The 15,029-nt window shown below is 39.0% G+C and overlaps 1 protein-coding gene across 2 annotated transcripts; it reads right to left on the reverse strand.

Annotated features, from left to right (window-relative positions):
• Positions 1 to 1,533: 1,533 nt before the first annotated feature.
• Positions 1,534 to 14,990, reverse strand: LOC114529070 (inactive rhomboid protein 1-like). 2 transcript variants are annotated; one of them, XM_028550793.1, is made up of 15 exons: positions 14,585 to 14,990; positions 11,372 to 11,527; positions 10,628 to 10,946; positions 9,681 to 9,800; positions 9,086 to 9,216; positions 8,244 to 8,606; positions 7,416 to 7,527; positions 7,237 to 7,320; positions 6,646 to 6,807; positions 6,178 to 6,248; positions 5,480 to 5,546; positions 4,700 to 4,882; positions 3,891 to 3,991; positions 3,534 to 3,687; positions 1,534 to 3,252 (listed from the first exon to the last, which is right to left on the reverse strand). In XM_028550793.1, the coding sequence occupies exons 1-15, from the start codon at positions 14,638 to 14,640 to the stop codon at positions 2,815 to 2,817; spliced, it is 2,517 nt and encodes an 838-aa protein (XP_028406594.1). In that variant the 5' UTR covers positions 14,641 to 14,990; the 3' UTR covers positions 1,534 to 2,814. The 2 variants fall into 2 exon arrangements, with proteins under 2 accessions (XP_028406594.1, XP_028406593.1); XM_028550792.1 differs by lacking the exon at positions 14,585 to 14,990 and adding an exon at positions 12,956 to 13,258.
• Between the last annotated feature and the right edge of the window lie 39 nt (positions 14,991 to 15,029).

The following is a 15,029-nucleotide window of genomic DNA, read 5'->3' on the forward strand; positions in this document are numbered from 1 at the left end:
TTTCGTCCGTCTACGCTCTCGTGTGGTCATTCGAAGCATAAACCATCTTTTTCATGGCAAGTTTTGATGCAAGTCGCAGCCAACGTTAAAATTTCAATAATATCTCCGACGAAACCAAGCAATTTCGAAGTGGAAGCACATACTAAAATGCGCAGTCATTTTTGCTTGATCTTCACTCGACTGGGAAGTGCGAAAATTGTCATGTTACCAGACAACACAGGCGCACATTATCGCTTTTTTCGATGATATAGGACCTCATGCAATAAAAAGAAGCATCCAATCATTCCGATGCACAATTATCTTTAATTTTTTTCTCTCTTCAAAACATGCCCGTAACATAATACTTTCTACAGAGAGTTTAATAGACTGGCAGCTGTCTCTTTTATTAAACATAGTTCGCAGTCTTCACAGGGTGTTGCGATTATTTCATTAAAATCGACTTTTTTTAAATTTAATCTTACATCGACATTTCGACTGCTCACTACAGGCCATTTCGGATGTCACGTCTTTGTGAAGAAACTCACAGCTTTTTGACATTAATTAATTACATTTCTGAGCCCTAATGGAAAAGCTGATTGTAGTACTTGTGCATCTATATTCTATAAAGGTAGAGTTTAACTACGAAACTCTGAAAGTTTGAAATTATCATCAAATCAGCCGACTGAAGATTCTGTTTTCCCTAGGCAACCCGCTAAATTAGTCCTTTTTTGGTGTTTATTGACTGTGAAAACAATCCATTTCTAAAGAAATGAATAATTATAACTTGATTTGCATAGCTGAAACAATCGCCAGGCTGGCTACGCCATTGCTATTATATCTGGGGCAGGAGATTAGTCGCTTTATCTAACAAACTCTTCCTAATCAACCCTTTTCAGGAATTGAGGTGAATAAACATACAAACAACTGTGAAGTTGATTATTATATATCAGATCTAAAAGCATCCCATATGCATGTCTTGTTTTATTTCTAGAACAAGGCTACTCGAGCTCAGTCAAGTTTGCGTCTCAACTCCTTGAGACAATATTTTAAACGTTAAAAAACATTCGGACTGCGTGTCTTCTTCCTGAAGGTGCAATAAGAAAAATCTCCGAATTGATCCAGTGTTACTACAGGAGGAAACCTAAACAAAACTAACTGTATTTATACTGGGTAGCTTTATCAGTTCTAAACTGTTTTTCCTAGAGGTCCAGTAATAATCATCTCTTATATTGATCCAGTGTTACTATAAGAGGAAACCTAAACTAAACTAATTTTATTTATACTGGATAGCTCTATCAGTTCTAAACTGTTCTTCCTAGAGGTCCAGTAAGGATAATCTCTTATTGATCCAGTGTTACTACAGGAGGAAACCTAAACTAAACTAACTTTATTTATACTGGATAACTCTATCAGTTCTAAACTGTTCTTCCTAGAGGTCCCGTAAGGATCATCTCTTATTGATCCAGTGTTATTACAGGAAGAAACCTAAACTAAACTAACTTTATTTATGATTGAAAATAATAAAGAGCAAAGGGGTAAAAATATTTTCTCGACTTTTCATTAGAAAAACAACACATGATGTAAGCTATTATACAGTTAAAAATGTAAACATTACATACAAATATTATAAGATTAGGGAGTGTTTAAATCCAGCCAGACGCAACATTATTTTAATTACTTTAATTATTGTGATTGAATTCAGCTGCGTGGTGTTATTTTTCAGGTTAGAAAATAAAGTGGAAAGCGATTCAAAACGTATACCGTTTGTTGGTTGTAAAATCGGTCAAAAATTACGCGCAATCCAAATTTGACGTCAGACACGCATGTCTGAAGGTCAAATCCGTACGTAACAACCCTTCCTGCATAGAATTGTGTGACAGAAAGGCTTATCGCATAGTTTTTCAGTCTTAACATTTCGAAGGGGTCGTCCAAATGCGTTTAAACTAACTAGCAAGAATGAAAGTTGTACTTAGGGTTAAATTTTTTTAACCGACTTGAACTTTCGCATTTGAATTACGTAAGAATAGCTTATAAGTCGATAAAAAACAAAGGCTATTTTAACGCATGTTAATAGATTTTATTGACTGCGGTCACGTAATTAACATGCGTTGAAATACGAAATTCAGATTGACACTTTTCAAGCACGGTCACCAGTATTAAAACGAATATGTTCGCTTTAAAAGAACGCAGCGGCAAAATTTTTCGCTGACAAATCATGATACTTCGCGACGGTTGAACAATTTCGCTCAGTAAAAAACGAGGCGAGGTTAGTTATTCATATTATGTTTTTCCTATGAACGGAAGCTTTTAAATCTCAAAAATCAAAATATTTTAGTTTGCATTCGAAGTGATTTGGACATTCCATCCGGTAACTTCCCTTCAGCTGTGTATACGGTTTGCTCGCCAAAAAATAAATATCCTATGTTATAACAGTCTAATCTGTGCAAACAACGTACTTAAGATCATTTGTAAACAAATGCTCAGTTACGTAACCCCCTACTGTGGCCGCACACGACGGGAAACAGCCGGCCGGCTAAAACCACCAGGTGTGCGATGCGGTCACACTCTTTGTTCCCTTCATCTATCTGTGACCTGTATTTCATCATTTATAGTACCCAAATACCAACGGTTTCCCTAGAGAGGACACAATGTCTGTCCTTCAGTATACCTAAATATCAACCGTTACCCTACTTAATCACTGTGCTCCTGCCTCTTGAATCCACAATTTGCAATACCCAAATATCAACTGTTATCCTAATGTGTACTGCGTTTATCCACCTCCATCTACCAATGTCAGCTACATCCATTCGTGTTCACATTATCAACCCTCGGGTATCAAGATGTAACTCTAGGACTTAGGCCCCGACCGCTCAGCGAAGGAGAACAGAAATCCTCCTTAAAAGGAATGCAATTTATGTAATGGCACCCGGAACAGGTGGACTCCTGGTCAACGAAGAATACGATACACAGCACAATAAATATGGCTACAGTCAGCCCGATGGACACCACAATTTGAATCAATTTTCGTCGCCTGTCCCATTCTCCGAAGGTAATGTAAGGTAGGAATGCAAAACCCAAAAGGGTTCCAAACATTAGGCCTCCCAGATGGGCGAAGTTATCCACCCAGGGTAGGCAACCGAATATGACCAAGAGGAACGTCAGGATGCCAAGCTTCAAGACGCTTGACCAGGGCTCTTTGATCATTTGCCAGTTCTGAACAAGCTCGACAAGAAGGCAAGCGATGATTCCAAATAATGCGCCTGAGGGTCCAACCTTCAAAGAGAGAAGCATTTAGAATCGTTTCGATATAACCAGGGAACAGCGTGGCAGTGTCTTCAAACAACTTTGTAATAAAATGTGGTATAATCTGATATAAGAATTGATCAAACTTCATCTATTCCTAGGACTTAATCAAAGCAAATCTAATCCTTGGAATTGATTTAAATTCTCTCGACTCCTATCCTATCCCTGGTCCAAACATTTAGTGAACGTTTTAGTACAAGAATATACAAAGTCCCGACACCCAAATAATATATAAATTCTTCCACCATTACCTCGGGTTGGTAGGGTGTTATGATGGCACTCAAGAGATTTCCTCCAATTCCACTGAAGATATAGATTATCGCAATCCTAAGCCAGCCCGCCATTTTCTCCATGTCTTTGAGAATCGTGAAGTGAAATATGAGAGTGATAAGTAGATGAAGTATCCTGCAAGGGATCAATAAGTCAGCTTCTGAAATCTACCCCCAACTCAGGAATTTGCATGAAGCACTTTAAAACCACAACAAGATGAGACCTCGCAGTACAAAAGATGCTTGCATTGTACGCGAGTGAAACACCGAGGATATGACGAGGTTGTTACGAGGACGTAACGAGGTGGTTACGAGGCAAATACGAGGCCTTTAACTCACCCAGCATGTAAAAACAGCGACAGCCATAATCTGTAGATCTGGTCAGGCGTTTCTGGATGAAGAAAAGGAAGAAGACCACACGTTGTTCCGAGACAATCGACCTAAATAAAAACAACGGCATGGTTTGGATCGAGAGCTCGATATGGCAAAACTGTAAAGGCCGACACAGACCGGACGCGAAGCGGCAACGCGACGTGAATTTTCAGTTTTCAGAAGCATATAAATTAAATTCTGGGATCAAAATTTGGAATCTATGGACGCTAGAGCAGTCAAAGTCTATTATTTTTATGTAATCTACAAGAAAATGATGATAAGTTAAAATTTATTTGCTTTTGAAAAATATAAAACGTTGAAAATTCGCGCCGCGTTACCAATTCGCGTTCAGTCTGTGTGGGCCTTAACAGTTTTCACCGGACGCGATCTGCCAACGCGACGCGTTTCTTTACGAATTTTTGAGTTTTTAAAAGCAACCTATAAGTTTTATCATGTTATGATATTCTTGATAATAACTGAAGGATAGCATATTTTGATATGCATGGGGCCCATAGCTCTGAAACATTCTTTCCAGAATTGAATTTATTCCCTTCCAAAAACTGAAATTTAGCGTCGCGTTGACGAATCGTGAAGAAGTAGAACCGCTTCCTACTTTTTATCTGTTCGCGCGAATAAATTCGCCTAGTGGAAAACGGGCTTAACGCCACATTTCTCGACCGAACTTTGCAGTTCTACATATTCTACGACAGTCCTTTGGGTTGGATTTCGCTGATCATATTGAGATCAGTCTCATTTAGGTTTGGGTATGTGATTACCTGTGAGCAGAGAGTCGCCTCGTCGTGATAAACACCGTTCAAAAACTCGCAGTATTCACGACTGATGATGCGACATTCAGCCTGATCACGAATACAACATGGCCGACCGGTTATTTTGCAGTTTAAGTGATCTGGCTTCTTATTCGTGTTGTTCCTCGACTCCTGTGTCAGTCTTTTACAAATCTTTGAAATAAAAATAAAAAGAAAATGAGGCTTTAAAGAGCTTATTTTACTTTGATGATAGGATGACGAAATTATTGTTTTGATGCGAAATTTGCCTTCATCTTCAAATTTAACCAGTCACTTATGTGAGAAATGATACGTGACTAAAGTTAAATTGGTTTTTGCGAGTTTTGAGCTGAAAATGCTTGACTCAAACACTGGGTGTTTGAAATATCACGGAAGCAATGAAAAATTACTATCCAGCGTTAGAACGTCAACAAAAATACAAAACAAAAGGACCTCATCAAAAAAGCAACTATTGGCGAAAAAAAAACCCCTGGGAAATTATAGACAGTTTTTTTGAGATATTTTCCTTTTTACATTTTTTCATCGAATGAGCGATTTCAACACAGATTTTCGTCTCGTATTCCGAAAAAAACCATTCAGGTATTTGCAATCAAAACACAGAAAAACCTGAATCCTTATATTTTCGCTGCCATGCAGTACAGAGCAGCTGGAAGCCGGTAAAGACGGTCTCAAGATGGTCTGCTTGCGGACAAAGCGGTCAGGCTTTATGGCTATTGGCTAACGAGAACTTCAAACTGTCTGGCGACTCACCGGCCACTCGGTAATATCATTAGGAGACCATTTGTTTGGCTCAACGGATGGCGGATCCACACAATCGCTAAAAAGGACAGATGGAGATTAATTTACCCACGGGAGGAAAAAAGAATGCCGACAGCTGAACCAGCGACGAAGCTAAAAATTAACATCCAAAGCTACTCGGAGGTTCCTTTGATGCTGCTTGTCTATTGCAGTGTTTACATTTCATCAGACTTTAGGAGAACGGTGTAATTTTTTAGTTTTTCCGAAGAACTTTATTTATATGAATACCACACTCTCTCAATATACACTCCACATGCATTCAGTAACACAACTATACAATAATTTATATGTTAATATGCTGCTGTTTCCATGACCATGTCCTTGTAATTGAAACTGTTTCTTCCGTGTTTGTGTTCTGATTTGAAATGTCAAAGGCCACAGTATGAACATTTTTATACAGCTAATCAATGGGGTATTACCGTATCGTTTATCAACACAGTGCAAATTAACAAGAAAAACCGCCAGTATAGTTTGCAGACATTGCATGCATGGCATATAGCTTCTCAACGAAACACGATTAAAAAGTACTTGGCAAAGAAGGGCCAACGGTTCAGTTTTCCATAACACTAGTTTAATATCTTCTGCGTCTCCTGCGTCCCTTTCCACGAAATACGAGAAAGAATATTTAGTAAAGCGAACAGCTAACTTACATCGGGTCTTGCCCACAGACAGCTCTGGATTTATTGTCCCTTCTGTACTTGTACAGCGTAGAAAATGTTTTCTAAACATAAGCGTTGAAAAAATAGGATTATATAAGAACAGTTTAGAACTGATAGAGCTACCAGTATAAATAAAGTTAGTTTAGTTTAGGTTTCCTCCTGTAGTAACACTGGATCAATAAGAGATGATCCTTACTGGACCTCTAGGAAGAAAAGTTTAGAACTGATAGAGCTATCCAGTATAAATAAAGCTAGTTTAGTTTAGGTTTCCTCCTGTAGTAACACTGGATCAATAAGAGATAATTCTTACTGGATCTCTAAAAAGAACAGTTTAGAGCTGATAGAGCTATCCAGTATAAATGAAGTTAGTTTAGTTTAGGTTTCCTCCTGTAGTAACACTGGATCAGTGAAAAAGTTCTGCCAGGTCTTTTCAAAGATACAGGGATACAGTTTTTCAACCTTGCACATCTCTTGTGATGTCTGTATGCAACCATTTTGATCTGTTCCAATGCAGCAGCCAGTTTCGGCTTCCTCCTTTCTCTCCCTGTCCAGCATGCGCTGCAATTCCTTGTCTTTTCTCATGCAAGGCGCGTATTTGGCTCCAAGTTGAATCAGGGCGTCCTGGAAATTTAAATACACATTAATATTTGGTTATTTCAAGTCTAGTTTAGTCTACCAAATGCAATCTAATCTAAGGCGGAAGCCTGTGCAGCTCAATCCAGATCAGTCCAGTCTAATTCAGTTCAGTTCAGTTGAGGTCAATCCAGTCCAGTCCAGAATAATTAAATTTGGTTTATTTCAGTTCAATTTAGCTCAATCCAGTCTAGTTTAGACCAGTTCAATTTAGCCCGGTCCAGTTAATTTCAGTTCTGTAATGTGCAGTTTAGCTCAATTAGACGAGTTCAGATGAGCCCAGTTTAATACTGTTTACTTTAGCCGAGTTCAGTCCTTTCCAATTTAGTCCAGTTCAGTCCTGTTCTCTTCGGTCAGTCCAGTTCAATTCAATTTAATCTAGTTCAGTCCAGTTAAGTTACATAGACCTTGACTTACCCTCGATAAGCCAATCCAGAAATTATCAGGAGTCTTAGTGCTCACTTTCTCTTCAGTTAAATACCCGCCACGACTTCTGTGAACCTGAAAAGACGTATAAATGTCTGCTGTAAAACAACTATGCCTCGCGTAGCAAAATTTCTGCCAATCGGGTGGTGATCCCACTCTGGGAGACTTACCCTCGCTACTTCTTCGGACACGGTCAAACCGACTGGGGCAAAACCATAGACAGCCAGGGTGATGATGAGAATGCTTGTTTGGACAAATGAGATCCAGTATGTGAAATATGGTCTAAAAGAGGAAGACATTGAAAATTGTGAAGAAAATACGAGGAAACGGGGGGGGAGGGTCGATCTATCGTCGTCTACGAATCAAATTCGTTGATTAAATTGAGATCTTGGCACAACCCTCCCCCCCTTCCCCCCCACCACCAAATGGTAGATAAGGCTTGTGATATCGCTGAAAATAAGCATATTTCGTCTTGGAAAAAAACGGCGAAAAAGGCATTTAGGTGCACTTGCAAGATCTGACATCTTATAACGTTTCATAACAAAACGTTGCAGTTTTGCCATTTTTGAATACTCTTCGAGCTGTGAAGATCTCTTTGTAGCCCGACTCAAAAATTAGTTGAAAAAGGAAATTGTCCATTGGTTCACTATGATTGGTTTTAAAACGTTTCAGTTATTTTATCCAGGGTGACAAAAACAAAAAAACTAACTATACTAATAATATTAAATTCGGTGGAACCAAACCACAAACAAAGTACTTAGCATCAAATGTGGCATAACAACTGCCTAAATTAGACAAAACACTTCTCGACGTTTCGACCTGAGGGCCTCATTACTAACTCTCCTGACGAAGGCCCTCAAGTCGAAACGTCGAGAAGTGTTTTGTCTATTTTAGGCAGTTGTTATACCACATTTGATGCCAAGTTGTTTGAAGACGCTGCCACGCTGCTCCCTAGTTATATTGGAACTTATCCACAAACAAAGTCAAAATCAACCGACCTATGGTCTTCCATACTGTCCAGTTGTTTTTTGACGGAGCTGGTCAGGCGTTTTCTCTTGATCGTTCTGTTCAACCATCGTCCAACTAGACCCTTCCCAATTTCGCGACGATTTCCGGACGGTACCGGAGCCACAGGTAATCGGATAATCCTGTTACCACGTTGACTGGCGGTGCTAATTTGCCGGTTTAAGCGGGGTCGACTGTCCGAGGGTTCAACGAACGGTAATGGTACCCTTTCTTCCGGTGGTCTACCAATCCTTTTCTTCTCCGGTAGCGGAGGAGGGGGACTCTCGTCGGGTTTTTCCAGTCGGAGTTTTTCGGGAAGTTCCGGTGTAATGTCGATTTTTGGCGAAGCATGCTCGCTTTAAAAGAAAGAATTAAAAAAGTTTCATATGAGAGTTTCATCAACTGTCATGTCCTGGTCAAACGAGAACAAGAGTTGATGAGAGTTGACAAGCGAGAGTTTGTATTAGAGTTTCATCAACTGTCATGTCCTGGTCAAACGAGAACAAGAGTTGCATGAGAGTTGACAAGCGAGAGTTTGTATGAGAGTTTCATCAACTGTCATGTCCTGGTCAAATAAGAACAAGAGTTGCATGAGAGTTGATGAGAGTTGACAAGCGAGAGTTTGTATGAGAGTTTCATCAACTGTCATGTTCTGGTCAAACAAGAACAAGAGTTGCATGAGAGTTGATGAGAGTTGACAAGCGAGAGTTTGTATGAGAGTTTCATCAACTGTCATGTCCTGGTCAAACAAGAACAAGAGTAGCACATTCCAAATTTACCATTAGTGCGGTTTCTTGAAAGAAAACCTTTCTCGTTGAACAAAATTTTAACTTACCGTGGAGCATCGATCTCGTCATCTTCTCTGATCGCAGGAAGAGAAGACTGGGTCGAGCCTGGAGCTCCGCCAATGAAATCAAAGAAGACTTCGTCATCTATATCAGCTCTGAAAGACCGAGGACTGTTTGGCTGGGAAAAAAAAGATGACGGTGAGCATTGTGTTCGGGCTAAATACCTCTTTTATACTCCAACAATGGCAATCACGAATCTCGCAAAGTTTAAAGACCATTTTCAAACATCTAATTATACATCTAAAACAGCTCAAACATCTTTTACGAGCTAATTATAAAACTCCACGCGCAACCCAAGCCGCTCTTTTAAAATGTGATGCTAAATCTCTTTTCTTTGCCACGATGAAGAATACTTTGTCGATAGCTGGTCCCAGTTGTATAAAAGACTAGTTTAATTTTACTGAGTGTAGTTAAGGACAGAATTGGCCAAACAGAGTCGCGTATTTCTGAGTTAACTAGGGTTTAACTATGCAACGTGTATTTAAATAATTTTATAAAACCGGCCCCTGGAGGTATTTGTAACAACTCTGTCCTGTTTTCATTGTTATTTTGTGTCGAAGTTCGCCTTCCCAGGATACTCACAGCGCTTTCAAATACACCGTCTTCTTCATCATGAACTAGATGAGCCAAAGTCGCTGGTGCGAAACTCCGACCTTTGCCAATCATTTCACCGTGCGACATCGCAGATGAGAAATCTCCACCCTACATATAAAGTAGAAACACGGAACTAATAGTTAATTGACTATATTCTACTATATTCATCTCAATGATTGGATCTGACAAAATTACATCTTGTGAACAGATCTTTACATACTTCAAAACATACACTCAAGCTGCGACTGTGTGTCACTGACTGCTGTATATAAAACTGGACACACAAACTTCTCTCAAGGTGTGACTGTGTGTCCCTGACTGCTGTATATAAACCTGGACACACAAACTTCTCTCAAGGTGTGACTGTGTGTCCCTGACTGCTGTATATAAAACTGGACACACAAACTTCTCTCAAGGTGTGACTGTATGGCTGTGACTGTGTGTCACTGACTGCAATATATAAAACTGGACACACATACTTCTCTCAAGCTGTGACTGTGTCACTGACTGCTGTATTTAAAACTGGACACACATACTTTTCTCAAGGTGTGACTGTGTGTCACTGACTGCAATATATAAAACTGGACACACATACTTCTCTCAAGCTGCAACTGTGTGTCCCTGACTGTAATATATAAAACTGGACACATATACTTCTCTCAAGCTGCAACTGTGTGTCCCTGACTGTAATATATAAAACTGGACACACATACTTCTCCCAAGCTACAACTGTGTGTCACTGACTGCAATATATAAAACTGGACACACATACTTCTCTCAAGCTGCAACTGTGTGTCCCTGACTACAATGTATAAAACTGGACACACGTACTTCTCTCAAGCTGAAACTGTGTCACTGACTGCAATATATAAAACTGGGACACATACCTCTAGGCAACCTAGGGTTTATCGAGAGAGAAATATAATTTCACGTACTATGATTCTGTTTTTAAGGCCCTGCCATGCCATTGAAGCCACAGATTCTTTCCTACTTTTTGTCCTTTCCAACACCGGTGGTCCAGGCTGACCTGGGCTCACAGACATGACTGTAGTAAACACATTTTGCTGGCTTCGCCCGCTGCTGATACTTGGGAATCTGGGCGTGGCATCCCCACCCAATTGGCTGGTGTTTAGTGGGCCGTATCGCTTGCTGCAATACCGATTGCGGCGGGCCATCCATTTCTGTTCCAACAACTGTCGTTTCTGATCATCTTCACAAAGGCAAAAGAATTCTTCTGTGCCTTTCTTAATTTTACTGGAAAATATAAAAATACATCTTGCAGGCTCATTCTAATCCATCAAGTGTCATTACAGGAGGAAACCTAAACTAAACTAAACTAACTTTATTTATACTGCATAGCTCTATCAGTTCTAAACTGTTCTTCCTAGAGGTCCAGTAAGGATCATCTCTTATTGATCCAGTGTTACTACAGGAGGAAACCTAAACTAAACTAACTTTATTTATACTAGATAGCTCTATCAGTTCTAAACTGTTCTTCCTAGAGGTCCAGTAAGAATCATCTCTTATTGATCCAGTGTTACTACAGGAGGAAACCTAAACTAAATAAATTTTATTTATACTGGATAGCTCTATCAGTTCTAAACTGTTTCTTCCTAGAGGTCCAGTAAGGATCATCTCTTGGGAACCTTTATACAGTTAAAAAAAGCACCCCAACAAACCTTCGTACAATATTCCACTTGCTTCCTGCCGTTGCTGATGGTTTCGCAGGTTCAGCTTCTCTCTCAAGGGTGCTTCCAAGGGAGGCCTTTGAAGTTGATCGAACAGGACCACTTGTTGAGTGGGCAGGCATGCATGGCATTGGACGACAAAGCTGGCTACAATTGAACAGAAACAAATGGAATCTTAAAATCAACCTCTTCCGCAAAAACTAGCTATGATATCTTTGCAGCTTCTCGCATGTCCATGTCTTTTTGCCACAAATCTGCGAAACAAAAGGCAAGAACCAAAGGCAAGTTAATGGGGATTTCAGGGTAAGTATTAACTTGCAGCACTTTGGAAGCCACTTATAAGTAACTTCACCTGACATTAGACAAAGAAGATACTTTCAATGCATTTTGGAATATTTCCAGTTGTTGGGGACAATGCATTATGCATGTATTGGAATCTTTCTCATGATCTTGGCAGAGGTGTTGGTATGAAGTCCCTAAGTGCTCTACTTGAGTTGTTTAACAAATAATTTTATCATGTTTAAATAAAGATATAATATTTGATAGTTACTTCAGGTTCTTTTTGATAAAATTCTTTGGACACAAGTCTAAGTTAAGTACACAGATATAATGTACACTGGAATTCAATAATTAAGACTTGGCATTTTTTTAATGATTGACAAGTGATCTGTGGGAAATACCTACTTTATGACAGTACAAAGGGGGTAAGTTCCCAAAATCATATGGACTATTCATCCAAATTGTCTGTTACAAAATATCACCAAAACTCCCTTAGAAGATATCTTTTAATAATGTTCTTGCTTATCATTAACAAAGGGGCTTGTCTGGGCCTGATCTTTAGCCAATGCAGATAATATACCCCTTTATCTTTAGTACACCTTCTTGTAGTGTCACCTTATGTCATAGCCTTATCACAAGAATATATACCCGACCTTATTTCATTCAGAATAGCAGGCGATCTTAAAACATAAACTCTCGCATAATCGTTTTACGTTTTAAGTCTTTGAAAGGGGGAGGATTAAATATTTACGCCTACTGTTGCATATTTGCTCCGAATTAAATAAATAAACTGGCAATAACATAGTTCCCCTTCGAAGAGCTAAATTCATAATTATCTACAAAGGTATATAATTAAGCGAATTTCTCGAACAAAATAATACATATATTTAAAATCATGTTACACCCAAAGTTTTCCGTCATAATTCCGTCTGGCTTTCGCATCAACATGGACAGATGACATTGCAATTTCCCAAACGATATTGTTTTAAAAATATGAGAAATATTTGCACAGAACTGTTTAACAACAACAAATGGACGATTCGAAGAATCGATTTAATTCGGTGTTCATTTAAAAATCAACACACGTACATTAGAAATATCACGATACATTTTAAAAAATACATAGTGTTTACCCTGCGGTGTATTTAGATCGATAACTTGCAAGTAAACGGCATTGTTATTGCGTTCGAGTTTGTCTAAAGCATCTATCTATCTGCGAGACTAAGTATTTCAAGTATAAACAAGTGAAATGATCCCTCGTGATGTTTACTTTACGCTATGTAATCGTCTAAATACCTATAGCTGTTCTTCTTTGTGCGTTTGGTTTTCAGTACGTGATCATCGTCCTCGTCGTCAGAATACTCTAAATTCGGGGCCCTATTTTTTCGCGATCGCGGCCAAAACGAGCCCAGACTGCATCTTGCATCCTCCTCAGGAGCATTGGGCTCTGTTGTAGGTTGGTATGTGCCATCCATGGCTTGAATATTTGCCCGATCGTTTGACAAAGATTAGAAGATTGAGAGACTCACTTACTATGTAAATTTCACTATGCAAAAGCTTTGAAAATTTTAATTGAACCTTTATTAATGCTGGCAACCGCTGAGTTCCACCGGACCGTTGGCGCTTTCAAATCCTTACCATAAGATTAACCGTTTAATCTTACTAATCCTAATCTAAATCCGAGAGCTTCTCTGCAACATTTTCAGGACAATTTACAGAGAATTTAGAACATCGAAAGATTCTGAAACCGCTGAGTTCCACCGGACCGTTGGCGCTTTTAAATCCTTACCATAAGATTAACCGTTTAATCTTACTAATCCTAATCTAAATCCGAGAGCTTCTCTGCAACATTTTCAGACAATTTACAGAGAATTTAGAACATCGAAAGATTCTGAAACCGCTGAGTTCCACCGGACCGTTGGCGCTTTTAAATCCTTACCATAAGATTAACCGTTTAATCTTACTAATCCTAATCTAAATCCGAGAGCTTCTCTGCAACATTTCCAGACAGTTTACAGAGAATTCAGAACATCGAAAGATTCTGAAACCGCTGAGCTCTACCGGACCGTTGGCGCTTTTAAATCCTTACCAAAAGATAATCCGTTAATTCCACTAATCCTAATCTAAATCCGAGAGCTTTTTGCAACATTTTCAGAGATGATCACTAGAACAATGAGCTTCAAGGGCTTTTAAAAAACAATAGAAATTGAAAAGACAGGAAAAGACTGGTTGATATGGAGTGTGTTAAGATTTTGTCAAAATCATGGAAGATTCAGTTCACATTCTTTAGCTCTTTAGATTTCTCTCAAATATTACTAATGGAGACAACGAAACATTCTGATCTCTGTATCATGACTGGATGACATGGAGATTTTCAAAATAATGCCAAGACAGTGAAACTAACATTCTGACCTTTGGATCATGACTGAAGACATGAATGACAAAGTCACAATGATATGCAGAACACGACATGATTTATCCCTGCCATTGTTACAGGGATAAATGGTCTGTAATCAGTTATGTTTATATCTATAGAATGCCCCCTATGGGGTAATAGTTTAGGTAACCTGTTTGAACCTATAAACCAAATTAAATCTTTGTACACATAATATTCATTGTCACGAAATGCCACTTTAACCACCATTACTGCATCAGCGCTTATAGGTTGTCACAAAATATTACACCAGTTACATGAGGAAAACCTTTGAAAATCCTAGAATCAAACGCCATGCCTTTAAGACGAACGTCGATCGAAAATAATCTCGGCATTGCTTTGCCGTTTCAGCGCAACGGCGACCTTTCTCTTGAACAAATACAACAAACGTCAAACAATCCATTTGATCGCAATTTGAATATAAACATATTCTGCTCTCGACAGATGCCAATATTAAACATACTTATAAGTTATAACAAACATGGAAATACCTGGGTTTTTCCGTCGCTTTTTCCAGCTTTACAACGAATGCTTTTCCGTTTTCCATCGCGACGATTTGCGAGGCGAGAATCAGCTACAATTTATTCCGAGTAATTGTTTGTATTGCCTTTTCAACTTTGCCCCATTTTCAACAGGATATATACGTTGGTGGCAATATTTCATTGACAATACTTTCTTGATATAGGGCCAGACTTCAAGGCACTTAGTATCTCACTTGATAATAACCGGTTTGTGAATATTTTGTCAGTTGCCAGAGATGCAAACCACAAGATGTGTAATACACCCCACGTCTATACCAAATATTGCCTTAAATTTCTGTCGCACGAAAGTAAAATCGAAAATATTCACAGGTTATGACAATGACTACCGATGACTCGAGGCTAACCCGGCCTTCGAGTCATGTGCGCTTTTGTTTTTGAAATTTGAGAATTTAGG

Source organism: Dendronephthya gigantea, unplaced genomic scaffold (genome assembly GCF_004324835.1).
Source record: "Dendronephthya gigantea isolate DGI-Jeju-01 unplaced genomic scaffold, DenGig_1.0 000053F, whole genome shotgun sequence".
NCBI lineage: Eukaryota > Metazoa > Cnidaria > Anthozoa > Malacalcyonacea > Nephtheidae > Dendronephthya > Dendronephthya gigantea.